Source organism: Cebus imitator, unplaced genomic scaffold (genome assembly GCF_001604975.1).
Source record: "Cebus imitator isolate Cc_AM_T3 unplaced genomic scaffold, Cebus_imitator-1.0 Scaffold280, whole genome shotgun sequence".
Classification (NCBI taxonomy): Eukaryota; Metazoa; Chordata; class Mammalia; order Primates; family Cebidae; genus Cebus; species Cebus imitator.
The window spans coordinates 909,050-922,294 of NW_016107595.1; the positions used below are offsets into that span (position 1 = coordinate 909,050).

General features: G+C 52.5%; 1 protein-coding gene across 5 annotated transcripts in view; it reads right to left on the reverse strand.

Moving 5' to 3' along the window:
* CPAMD8 (C3 and PZP like alpha-2-macroglobulin domain containing 8) overlaps positions 1 to 13,245 on the reverse strand; it is a 136,239-nt gene that overhangs the window by 34,767 nt on the left and 88,227 nt on the right. For all 5 annotated transcript variants that reach the window (XR_005195862.1, XR_001817242.2, XM_037728743.1 and 2 more), the window contains 4 exons: positions 9,700 to 9,998; positions 8,767 to 8,992; positions 6,593 to 6,769; positions 3,613 to 3,694 (listed from right to left, as the gene is read on the reverse strand). Coding sequence is in view for 3 of the 5 variants with exons in the window: in XM_037728743.1 (XP_037584671.1) it covers positions 3,613 to 3,694; positions 6,593 to 6,769; positions 8,767 to 8,992; positions 9,700 to 9,998 (784 nt within the window). In the remaining 2 variants the exon portion in view is untranslated. The remainder of the gene's footprint in view (positions 1 to 3,612; positions 3,695 to 6,592; positions 6,770 to 8,766; positions 8,993 to 9,699; positions 9,999 to 13,245) is intronic.

Sequence of the window (13,245 nt, forward strand, 5' to 3'; positions counted from 1 at the left end):
AAAAAAAAAAAAAAAAAAAAGGATAGAGTAGAATGTGGCAGAAGTGACAGCCTGACTTGTAAGACCAGATAACAAAGGCACTGTGGCATCCCTCCTGCCTTCTTTCTTGGATTGCTCATTGTGTGTAGGGCTGTTGCCCCCACAGGGTCATGGGGTGTCCCTTATGCTGTGCTGAGGTACAGGATCTGAGAAGTAAAGAGACAGGACACTGAAGAGCTGGTGAAGAGTATCTGGACTTGGAGGGCCATGCCACCTACGAGCGGAGACAGGAGAGGCCTGAACTCGCAGAAGTGTCTGTATTTATTAGGTACAGGCAGGGGGCAGGGTCATAAGTGAGGCCATCACCTATAGGCTTAGTGACAGGGCATACATAATATCCTGAGTCACAAGTGAGGGGGCCACCCCATTTTGTCACCTGGGCGGAGAGGGGGGCCGTGCCGTGCGCAGTAGTAGAGGGTTGTGTACAGAAAAGGGGTCCACCCCCATTAGGTCACGGAGGCAAGGAGGTGGGCTGTGTGCAACAGGTGTTGTGTGCAACGCTTCTTATCTGGGGGCTGGAGATGTCAAAGGGTTTCTAATAGAAGAATACTGTAAGCTTAATGCAGTGGGAGCTGACAGATTTGTGCTCTTCTCTTAAGATATTTATGGGAGGATGATTTGGGCTAGCACAGAAGCCAGAAAAGACTGACAGGGTGTACAGCCGCCGTGACTGGTCACACCAGAGGGGTTCTCCCTTGGTTACTTCCAGGATCTCAGGCCTGAGGCCCACTTTCCACAGGAACTGGATGCAAAGTACTACAACTCCTTTATCAGGAGGAGAGGCTCTTGCTTTAAGCCTGCCATACAGCGTATGCTCTTTCAGGGAGGGACGCCACCGCCTGGGTCTTGTCCTGGTCTGGCTGTTTTCCCATGTACTGCTTCTGTTCTGTGACTGCTCCAGGCATCCCTCCTACTACAAACTACTATATGGTTACATAGAAGGATTATATAAATCAGCACTAAATGTGTCAGTACAGCTCCAACTACGATACCTATATGATTACATAGAAAGATTATATGAGACTAAGTATGATTATATATATAAGCTAGATATAGTAAGCAGTCATACTTCAGGCACTAATTCTATAAACTAATATATGATTATATATAAAGGACTATATAAAGGAAATAGCTGAGTAATAACACTATAAACTAAGATATTCTTCAGGCACTAATTGTGCCTGGGATCTGGACAGTTCTCCTTCCTCATTGCCCTTGGAAGGTGTCACCCACAACTGTGAGAGGAAACTGGCCGCCATGTTGTAAGGACACTCAAGTAGCCCCTATGGAGAGCTCCACGTGGTGAGCAACTGAGGCCTTCTGCCAACAGCCATGTCAGGAAGCCAACTTGGAAACAAATCTTCCAGCCCCAGTCGAGCCTTCAGATGAAGACAGCAACAGCCAACACCTTGACTGCAACCTCAGCAAAGATCCCCAGGCAGAAAAACCTAGCTAAGCTGCTCCTGAACTCCTGACCCAGAAGAATTCATAAATAATAAGTAGAGATAATACATGTTTGTTGTTTTAAACAGCTGCACTTGGGGGTCTCTTGTTACACAGCAGTGGATAACTATTGCATCTTGCACAGGGTCTTTCTCCTGCACTGGGAAGCGAGGACCTGGAGGCAGGAGCCATGTGTTCCTTGTTCCCCCAGGATAAAGAACAGGGCCTGGCTCACTGAATGAATAAATGAATGAATGTGCATTGAGTATAAGGAAACTCATCTAAGAACAGATTCCAAGTTTTAAGGACCTGGGCAGGATCTTGGACTCCTCTGGGTAAGTAGTTAGGGGAGGTGCTAACAGGACGGCACTGCACTGAGCATACCACATGCTTATCCCACAAATCCAGGTTCTGAGACGGATGTGTGGTGAGGAAACAGGCTCAGAGAGGTTGAGCATCAGGTCTAAGGCCACACAGCTCACATGAGGCAGAGCCCAGGTTTGTCCAGCTTCAGGGTGGGTGCTGCTGCCACTTCCCTTGCTTACTGCCTCCTTGTCCTACAGGGTCCCCAGGAAGATGTCCATGCTTGGAGACCAACAGGGATGTTTCAGGAAGTGAGAGGGGATGTGGAAGCTGCTGGCTACTCTATTTCCGTGCAGACAGTAAAATTCGATTTTTCTTGGTCACGCTGAGAGTTTAATCCCTGACAGAGGCTGAGGAGGTATGTGCATACTGAGAGCATCCAGGTCGGGCGTGGTGGCTCACGCCTGTAATCCCAGCACTTTGGGAGGCCGAGGCAGGTGGATCACCTGAGGTCAGGAGTTTGAGGCCAACCTGACTAACATGGTGAAATCTCTCTACGAAAAATACAAACCTCTACTAAATATAAAACCTCTACTAAAAATACAAAAATTAGCCAGGCATGGTGGTGTCCATCTATGATCCCAGCCACTCAGGAGGCTGAGGCAGAAGAATTGCTTGAATCTGGGAGATGGAGGTTGCAGTGAGCCAAGATTGCGCCACCGCACTCCAGCCGGGCAACAGAGTGAGGCTTTGTCTCAAAAAAAAAAAAAAAAAAATACATTTTCTAAAAAAAAAAAAAAAAAAAAAAAAAATGTCCAATGTGTCACAACTTGCTAATTCTGGCTGCTGGCGTCCTGGGGGGCTGCTGGGGCTCATCCAGCTTTTGGAGAGTGACTCAGTGGCTTTAGCTGTCCCCGGATGGGTGGGGCCTGCGCTTGCTAGGCCCGTGTTACCAGCTGTTGGCAAGGCAGGGCTCTGGGACTACAGCGGGGACAGTGTGGATGAGTTGCTGGGGATGGGGATGCTGGGTATGTCGCCAACCCTGGGCCCCTCTGGAGCTAAGTAAGTGATGCTGTGCATGGCAGGAGGTACTCAGCCACATGTCCCCGCTCCCCGGGTTCCTGGCACTGCGACTGCACAGTGGGCACTCTGTTGGACTAAAGACAGGGTGGTTTCCACGCTCACAGCTGCTGTTGGCACTACCAGGCTGGCAATCTCCAAAAAGGAGTCTGGCTGGTGATGGGCACAGGAGTTGGCAGGTGACTCACAGTCTCAGGTGAACCCCATGATGATGCCAAGAACTGCAACAGCCTGAGGATCCCAAGAAACCAAGACCCAGGTGTGCCCAGCCTCCCAGGGCCCGCCCTTCCCTGGTCACCTCCCTGCAGTTACCAATGAAACAAGACCCCGGGCTACTCCTGCATACTCCGCACCCCAAGGCGCTGGCCTGGCCTCTGACCCCCTTGCCCTGCCATCTCCTCCTGATCTCCAGCCAACACCATTCTTGGGTCCTGGGGACTTGAGCAAGCCCAGGGTGTCCAGGGCTCACTCCCGAGGGGCTAGAAAGCAGAGGATGGGGTCCTGGTCATCATGGTAACAACAGCAGAAAGGAACGGTTACAATCACCAGCTCTGTACTGGCCCCAAGCCCCCAGCCTCTGTCCCACTGAGTCCCTGGAGCTGGGACCACCACAGTCTTTACTTCCAGCTGTGTTCCCTGTTGCCCGGGTATCAAGCGCCAAGCGATCTGGCCATACTGCCCTGGATGTGAGGTCATGGCGTTGGGCAGGGAGCCTCGGAGGGTGTGCCTGGGACGGTGCGGACTCACCACATGCTCCCCGATGCGTCCCGCTCCCCGAATGCGCTGTAGGAGCCATCCTGTCGCTTGTAGGTCAGCTGGCGCTGGTAGCCTGTGGGGCAAGCAGAGAGGACCCTGTCCTGCTGACTGGCCTGGCCCCGGCCTGCCCCAGGGACCCTCCCGCTCTGCCATCCTCCACCCCAGACCTCCAAAGTCACACCACGTGTGCGGTCCCTGGAATTGCCTCAAATCACATCTGGGGTCCTTGAAACTGCCATACATCCCCATGGGGTCCCTGAAACTGCCCCATACCACATGTGGGGTTCTTGAAACTGCTTCATACCACATCTGGAGTCCCTAAAACTGCTCCCCCCCCACATCTGGGCTCACTGAAACTGGCCCACATCACATCTGGGGTCCCTGAAACCGCCCCACACCACATCTAGGGGGGCTGTAACCTCTAACTCATTCATCTGGTTTACTGACGTGGCCCCTTTGTGACTCCTGGTCACACACCAGTCCTCAGTCACTCCCAGGTCAGTGAAATCATCACTTTGAGGCAGCGCCCTCTGTCCCCAGGTGTGGGGGCTGCTCCACCTGCTGGGGTGGGAGCTTGGGAAGCTCAGAGAACTGGAGGTGCCAGAGCAGGGAACGAGGGGGTGTGGCAAGAGGCCAGTGGGCCGCAGGGGCCTCCGAGGCTGGGCTGGGAGTGTGGCTTTCCTGCGAGGGCACAGGGAGCCATGGGTGGCGTGTGAGTAGGGAAGGGTGTGTAAACTGTAGGGTCTGGACAGAAAGCTGGGGGCGGGGCCTCTCCAAGTGTGCAGTGATGAGCTTGGACCCGGTGGGGAGCCTTCCTGGGGCGTAGGCGGAGCTACTCAGCCAGACACAGGCTGTGAGGGAATGAAGGACGACTCCGAGGGCATCGTGGTTTGTGGCCTCAGCCTCAGGAAGGACAGGGCTGTGTCCACAGAGACAGGACAAGTGACAAGGAACTCTGTACTGGGTGAGTCCTCCCAAATGCACATTCACTTGGAACCGGAACATGGGACCTTCCTGGAAATAAAGATACTTACCGATGTCACTAAGGGTCAGTTCTCGAGATGAGAACATTCTGGATTTATTTAGGGTGGGCCTAAATCCAACGACAGGTGCCCTTGTAAGAGAAAAGAGGGGCAGGCACCGTGGCTTGCACCTGGAATCCCAGCATTTTGGGAGGCCGAGGTGAGAGGATCACTTGAGGCTGCGAGTTCAAGACCAGCCTGGACAACAAAGCGGAACTCCATCTTGACAAAGAATTGGCTGGGCATGGTGGTGCACATCTGTAGTTCCAGCTACTCAGGAGGCTGAGGTGGGAGGACTGCTTGAGCCCAGAAGTTCAAGGCTGCAGTGAGCTATGATCACATCACTGCACTCTAGCCTGGGTGACAGCAAGAGCCTGGCTCTAAAAAAAAAAAAAAGAAAAAAGGCCAGGTGCGGTGGCTTATGCCTGTAATCTGTAATTCCAGCACTTTGGGAGGCTGAGGTGGGCAGATCGCCTGAGGTCAGGAGTTTGAGACCAGCCTGACCAACATGGAGAAACCCCATCTTTACCAAAAATACAAAACTAGCCGGGCGTGGTGGTGCATGCCTGTAATCCCAGCTACTCAGGAGGCTAAGGCAGGAGAATCACTTGAACCCAGGAGGCAGAGTCTGCAGTGAGCCGAGATCACAACGTTGCACTCCAGCCTGGGCAACAAGAGCAAAACTCCGTCTCAAAAAACAAAAAGGAAAGAAAAGGAGGTCACAGAGGTGACAGCCACGTGATCATGGAGGCACAGAGCAGGCTAATCGGTCTACAAGCCAGGGAACGCCTGGAGCCAGCAGATGCCCGAGAGACCTGGGCCAGAGTCCCCCTCAGAGCTGCCAGAACGAGCCGGCTCCGCAGACACCTTCATTTCGGACTCCTGGCCTCCAGAACTACAAGGGGATGATACATTTCTGTCGTTGTGAGCCGCCCCGTTTGTGGCATTTTGTTGACACCTTCAGAAAATGAACACAAGTGGGTTTGCGGGGAAGATGGAGGGGGTTGGTTTGGGGTTTGTTGAGTCTGAACTGCGAGTTGGCTGAAAGCACTCAGGCCCTGGCTGTCCCGTGGAGGTACCGGCTGTTATTCACAAGGAGGGCTCATTCCACTCTGGGTGGCGTTTAAGGACCTGAGCCTGGATGGGTCCACCACGGTGTGCCTGGCCCTGGGGCAACTGGTGTCCACCCGCCTCCCAGACCCTAACAAGTGCTAATCTGAGACCCCAGCACCTGGCCTCAGTGGACTTGGCCTTCCTAGCTGTCCATGATCAGCCTTCATGACGCCAGAATGTCTGCCTGGAGCAACCCCTGACTGTTTCTTCTTCTTTCTTCCTTCTTATTTTTTACAGTTGGCGTCTCACTCTGTCACCTTGGCTGCAGTGCAGTGGCACAATCACAGTTCACTGCAGCCTCCAATCCTGGGCTCAAGGGATCCTCCTGCCTCAGCCTCCCAAGTAGCTGGGACTACAGCTATGTGCCACCATGTCTGGCTAATTTTTAAAAATTTTTTGTAGAGATGGGTCTTGCTGTGTTGCCCAGGCTGCTCTCAAATTCCTGGGCTCAAGTGATCCTCCCACCTCAGCCTCCAAAAGTGTTGGGATCACAGGCATCAGCTACTGTGCCTGGACTTCTTTTTTCTTTTCTAAATGTTATTTTTAATAATGTGGTTATATTATTCTTGTAAAAAAAAAATCAACACTTTAAAAAGATGCTGTTCCTCTCCCTGTATCTGAAAAGCAACATTCATTCAGAATCTCATCCTAATGCACAGACATCAGGCTCCTGCTGACAGTGACCAGATCGGGGCCACCCTGAATGGGCTCTTTTGCCCATTTCCTCCCCATCACTGAGCCTGCTGTGTGGGCCGCCTCCAGTGTGGTCCTCTCCACTGAAGGCTGAGCCTGCCTCCCATGCTCCTGCCTTGACCCAGGCAGTTTTCCCCCAATACCTTGTACCAGATAGTCGGTGGTCTCTCTCTCCACCTCAGGGCTAAGCTGCTGCGTTTTCTGAAGATACTTCAAGACAAAGACATTGGGAGCGAAGTGGACCATGTTCTGCTCTCCGCAGCCAAAGGGCAGCTGCAGGAGGTTAGTGAGGTGGTTCAGGGTTGGCCCCATGACATCCCCTGGTGGGAAGGAAAGAGAGTTGAGTTGAGGGCTGTCCCAGCTCAGTAGGGCACAGAGACAGCTTTACCCAGGGATGGGAGACTGTGTGCATCACCCGTCAGCCATGCAACTGCCCTTTGGGACTGGCACCCTCTGCCTGCTCAGACCAGCTGGTGTCCTGGCTTTGGTGACAATTTGTTCACCTTCTCCCACACACGTCCTTCTGTGTTCTTTATTTTTAACTCAGGCTTTCTTTCTCTAGCTTTTCATTCTGTTCAAGCCTTTTTCCCTCCTTGGCTTTTAAAATAGGTGCATTGAAGGCTATACATGGGTCTCTAAGTGCAACTTTGGCTGCATCCCACAAATATTGGTATGTCTACACATTCTCATTCCATTCTAAATAGCCTTTCTAAAATATTCTGATTTTCTCTTTAACCAGGAGCACTTCAATTTTTTAAAAAAGTTTCTATATGTACGGAATTGGAAGTGCATTTTTTAAAGTTTCCTCTCTTTTTTTTAAAAAAACTCTGGTTCTCTCGTCCCCTTGACATTCTGTATTCCTCTTCTTGGCTTCCCTTTCTCAAAGATTGCTGATGGACCCCCTGGGACCCCCCAATGTCCCCTGAACACACCTTGTTTCCTTCTTTAGCCTCTCCACATGTCTCACTGAGGCTGCCATTGACCCTGCAGCCTCCTCATGTTGCACAAACTGCCTGGCTACTTTCTCATCACCATCCTCTAGGCTCCCCAGCTTCTTCTCCACCCACTGTGTCACTGCAGGCACAGGCACACGGATCCCAGCTGTCACCTACTCTCCCTTCCTGCCTCTCTGCTTCTTCTCCTATCTCCCTCAATTTCATCTGAGCCACTCAGCCCCACGTCCACCTCTGATTTGCTCTCATGCCTCAGAAATTGTAAACTCAAACTTCCTCTGATCTGGCCACAACCGCCAACCTGCCCATGTCTGAGGGCCTCCGCCCCAATGAGAGCCTTGACCCCCACATTTGGGTCCATCCATGCCTTTCTGGCCTTTTGCCCTCTCCTCCCTGGCTCAGGCCCATCCCAAACTCTCACCACCCTTCTGCCCAACTCCCAGCACTGGATCAATCACACCGCCCCACTTTCTCCTCCTGCACCTGGACTGCTAGAAGCATGCTGATATGGTTTGGCTGTGTCCCCAACCGAGTCTCATCTTGAATTGTAGCTCCCATAATTCCCACGTTGTGGGAGGGACCTGGTGGGAGACAATTGAATTATGGGGGGGTGGTTTCCCCCAAACTGTTCTCGTTGTAGTGAGTAAGTCTCATGAGATCTGATGATTTTATAAGGGGAAATCCCTTTTGCTTGGCTCTCATTCTGTCTTTCTGCCGCCATGTAAGACATGCCTTTCGCCTTCCACCACGATTGTGAGGCCTCCCCAGCTACCTGGAACTGTGGGTCCATTAAACCTCTTTTTCTTTATAAATTACCCAGTCTTGGGTATGTCTTTATCAGCAGCATGAAAACAGAATAATACACATCCCAACCCCAGAGACCCCCTAAGGCTGCTTCCCATGTCCCTAGTCAGAGCCTGTCACCTGAACTCAGCAACTGCTCCAGAAGCCTGCTCTGTCACCAAGCCCCCAAGGCCTCCATATCTGGCTGACTTCACCAGGCATTCGGGTTTTCTTGGATCTGGTCCTTGGCCCACTCCCCTCACAGGGTTCACTGCAGGTCCTCAGGGGTTATCCCACCCTGACCTCTGCATAAGACTTAGACTTGGGAGGGCTCTGGATCTGCCATCTCACCTGGACTAGGAGTCCCTCAAGGGTGGGGTTGGGGCCAGCTCTGCCTCAGTGCCCAGCACATGGACAGGCACAGGAAGGCACTGGAAGCTGCTTGTCAGGGGTGTGTGTGTGTGTGTGTGTACACCCCAGGACACAGGTCCCCAGCAAAGCTCAGCTTGAGACCAAGCCTGGAGTCTCAACCTCAGCTCTTGCCCCTGACCTCCCCAAGCCAGGCTGTGGGACAGACGCACCGATGATGGAGGCAGTGGCCCGCTCAGACCCAGGGATGGCGCCGTGTGGGACCCCCAGGGTGAAGGCCTCGCTGTAGCTCTCGTCTACCTCCATCTTCCTCCAGATTCGGAATTCACCCATGGAGCCCCAGCCAGTGGAAAAGCCAATGAACTGGACCTCTGGTGGCTTCAGGAGGGTCCAGGACACAATGACAGACTCGTTGGACGGCTCTGGACCGTGGCCAACCTGGAAAAAGACACCAAGGCTGCTGGACGCTGGCAGGAAGCAGGTAGTGGGCACGCAGGTGACAGTGTCACCAGCTTTGTGGCCACGGTCAGAGGTCTTACCCGTGCTCACAGTGCAGGGAAGGGTCCTCAGGGAGTCAGAGGTGACAGAAACCAGAGGTCGCCCCATCCATTAAATAGCCAACAGCAACAGAAGGCATGGCACCTGCAGGTTCACAGTCACTGGGCTACTTGGAACCTCAGGACCTTTGCACATGTGATTCCTCTGCCTGGAGAACTTACTCTACTCCCATTTTGCCTAGTGAACTCCTATTCATATTTTGAAACCGACTTTGGTTATGTTTCTCCTCTGGGAAGCTATATTAGCTTCCTCTGTTAGGAAGCCGTGTTCGTTTCTGTATCTCTTTTGCTTGGCCCAGAGAACACCTCCCAGCCCCCACTTCACCTGCTCATCATGTCCATTTTTTTTCTCCCTGACCACCTACCTCCTCTCTCTGCTCCCAGATCCTTGGGTGCTTCCTCTGCCACAGCTCTTGGTATATGTTTTTTTGTGGTAAGCAACTCTAGACTGAGATCAACTTGGGGTGGTGCCCTGTGTTTCCCTTGCTCCCCCCGACCCCCCATCACAGCCTGGCACAGAACAGGAAGCAGTGAATACCAGAGGACCATGAGGTTCCTGTGCAAGCCCCAAGCAGTCCTGCTGTATACCTGGATGAGGCCACCATGCCAGCTGATCCAGAATGTTCTGAATTCATCCCAGGAGAGGATCTTGGCCGTGTGTGCACTGGCCACGGGCTCTCCCATCTTGCTGGTGGAGATCCATGACCTGGTGTTTTGACGCCCTCCCAGGACGATCTCGATCATGCCTGCTGTGTCCTGGGGCCCGGAAGACAAGGACACGCGGGCATCGTTGTGAGCTCGCACGGCGACATCAAAGCGGGTGAGGCGCAGTGGCCGCTGCACATACTGGAACTCGTACTTGTTGGGAGTGGAGATGTGGACTCTCTCTGGATGGAGGAAAGGAGATGGGGAGTTGAGAGGACACCTGGAGGCACCCCACTTTCCCTGATGGTACCTGGAGGTGAGCACCAGGACCACAAGGGGTGGGTCTCACTGTGACTCGGCACATGTGGTAGAATGGTGTTGGCTTAACAATGGCATTGACAATGGCACACAAAAGATAAAATGGGCCTGGGCATAGTGGCTCACACCTGTAATTCCAGCACTGTAGGAGGCTGAGGCAGGAAGATTGCTTGAGGGTAGGAGTTCGAGGCCAGCGTGGGCAACACAGCAAGACCCCTATCTCTACAAAAATGTTTTTAAATGAGCAGAGGCATGCATCTGTAGTCCCAGCTGCCTGGACGGCCAAGGCAGGAAGATAATTTGAGCCCAGGAGTACATGGTTGCAGTGAGCCATGATTGCACCATTGTACTCCAGCCTGGGTGACAGAATAAGACCCTCTCTCTAAAAACTAAAAAGATAAAATACTCTGGGATAAATCTGGCCAAAGATAAGCAAGGTGCTGAAAACTGCAAAAGGCTGAGGAGAGAAACTAGAGAAAACTCAAATCAAGGAAAGGCAGACCATGTTCATGGACTATTGTGAACATGTGAGTTATTCCCCAGACAGTTCTACAGATTCAATGCAATCCCAATCAAAATCCCAGGAGGCTCTTTTGGAGAAATTGCTAAACAGATTCCAAAATTTATATGGACATGCAAAGGACTTAGGAGAGCTCAACTTTGATAAAGAACCCAGCACTTTGGGAGGCCAAGGCAGGTGGATCACCTGAGGTCAGGAGTTTAAGACCAGCCTGACCAACATGATGAAACTCTGTCTCTACTAAAACTACAAAAATTAGCCATGTGTGGTGGCAGGTGCCTGTAATCCCAGCTACTCAGGAGGCTGAGGCAAGAGAATCACTTGAACCTGGAAGGTAGGGGTTGCAGTGAGCTGAGATTGCACCGTTGCACTCCAGTCTTGGCGATGAGAGTGAAAATACATCTCAAAAAAGGAAAAGACCCACACACACAACTGGAAGGCTAACACCCTCTGACACTGAGACTTACCATAAAGTCACAGGAATCACCACAACGTGATATGGTGTCAGCAAACACAAATACATCAAGTATTATGTGGCGAGAGGGGCTTGTTAGAGGCATCTGCTACTTGCCTCCTTGACAAGGAACAAAAATAGCAAGTGGATAATCACGCTTTGAAGAGTCCATCTAAGAACACGGAGATTGAACAGAGAAGTCACAAGAAACACCTAAAGTGAACAAGGAAATGGAAATGAGGCAGGGTGCTTGGCGAGAATTGGCTGGGAGCCTGGAATAGCTCCCCAGTGCGAGGAAAGGGTAAGTGAGTCGACTCCAGTGGTCTCCATTCCCACTGTGGACTCTAGAACGCTAGGCACAGGAGAGCCCCTAGATCCTCGTGGGCCACAGACTAACCTAGGGAGCTACCTGGAGACTGTGCAGATACTGTTCCGGAGGGGACCAAGGCTGGGTCTCACACACCCTTCAGCCCTAAGCAGCAAAAGCAGAGCACTGTATCAAGATCCGAGCCACTGCCAGGCTGCATTCTGCCTGCAGGCCAGACAGCCCCTGTATCTTCACATCTTTGTGGAGTCCCACTGACATTCCCCCCTCACAGTCACCACCGTGGCTGGCTGCTGCCACCAGGACTGAAGCCCAAGCCATTGGCAATGACCTGGCTGCCCCCAGCAAGGAAGCTGCTGCACATGTTCATGTTCCCCGAGGGCTAACTCCCCAACCTGCAACTGCCACCAGGGCCCTGCAGCTAGACGCTAAAGCACAGGAGAGGCTCCTGCTCCCCAGCCACCCGCTGCCATTGGAAGCTGCTGCACCCTACCCAGTGTTCAAGCACCAGATGCCTCTAACTAGCCCCTCTCCCCACATAATAAACGATGCATTTGTGTTTGCTGACAGCCGTATCACATTGTGGTGATTTCTGTAACTCTATGGTAAGACTCAGTGTCAGAGGATGTGAGTCTTTCAGTTGCTTTTTTTTTTTTTTTTTGAGACAGAGTCTTACTCTTGTCACTGAGGCTGGAGTGCAGTGGGGTGATCTTGGCTCACTGCAAGCTCCACCTCCCAGGTTCACGTGATTCTCCTCCCTCAGCCTCCTGGGTACCTGGGATCACAGGTACCTGCCACCACGCCTGGCTAATTTTTGAATGCTGAACCTGAGCATTCCACTGGAGCCCTGAGAATCCCCCCACCCCTGCCTACCATAGCCAGCACCCGCACACACCACCAGGGAGCGTGAGATAGGTTGGCCCAGCCCAGCTCTGCCCCCGAAAGTGCCTAAGGGTGCCACCTGAGGGCCTTGAGACTGCCCAGCCTGGTCCACCACAGCTGGCACCTAAATGCTCCTCCTAGGCACCTGAGGGCAGGCTCACCCAACCTGCCACTGTTACCACAGCTGACACACACCTGCCTGTGCCACCTGCGGCAAGGAGACTGGCCCACTCCGCCAGTCACAGCCACCAACACCAGAGCAGACTGCTTGGGAGCTAGAGGGTCATCCCACCCACCACTGCTACTGCCAGTGCCCATACCATGCCCACTGCCCAGGGGCTCAAGAACCTCCCCACCATCCTGGCCCACCACTGCCACTACTGGCATCCAAGCAAGCTTCCTGGAAGCCCAAGAATTGGCCCACCGGGACCCACTAACACTGGTACCAGCGTACAATGCTGTGGTGCTCAAGGAACGCATGCTTTGCCCACTGCTGCCATCACGGGGGCCTGAGGACAGGCCCATCTGGCTTCCCAATCCCAAGCAAAACTTCATCAGAGCCTCCACTAATAACTGCACCCTAAGCCACTGAGGAAATCCCAGGCGGCACTGATGCTGGTTATAGTCGAATAAATCATATGGAGACTATGCTATGCACTATACTATACACACCCAGAATCAAACTAAACGCTCTACCCAGCCAACACCACAAATACAGCTTCAGGAAGAAGTCTTCCTTCATTAAAGCAAATTCAAAATATTGGAGGAAGAGACTGTTAACCAAATGTACAGACATCACCATGAGAACACAAGAAACGTGAAAAAACAAGGAAATGTGACATCACCAAAGAAACACAGCCATTCTTGAGCAACAGATTCCAATTAAAAAATGTTAAGTAGGCCGGGCGTGGTGGCTCACGCCTGTAATCCAAGCACTTTGGAGGCCAAGGCAGGCGGATCATCTGAGGTCAGGAGTTCGAGACCAGCCTG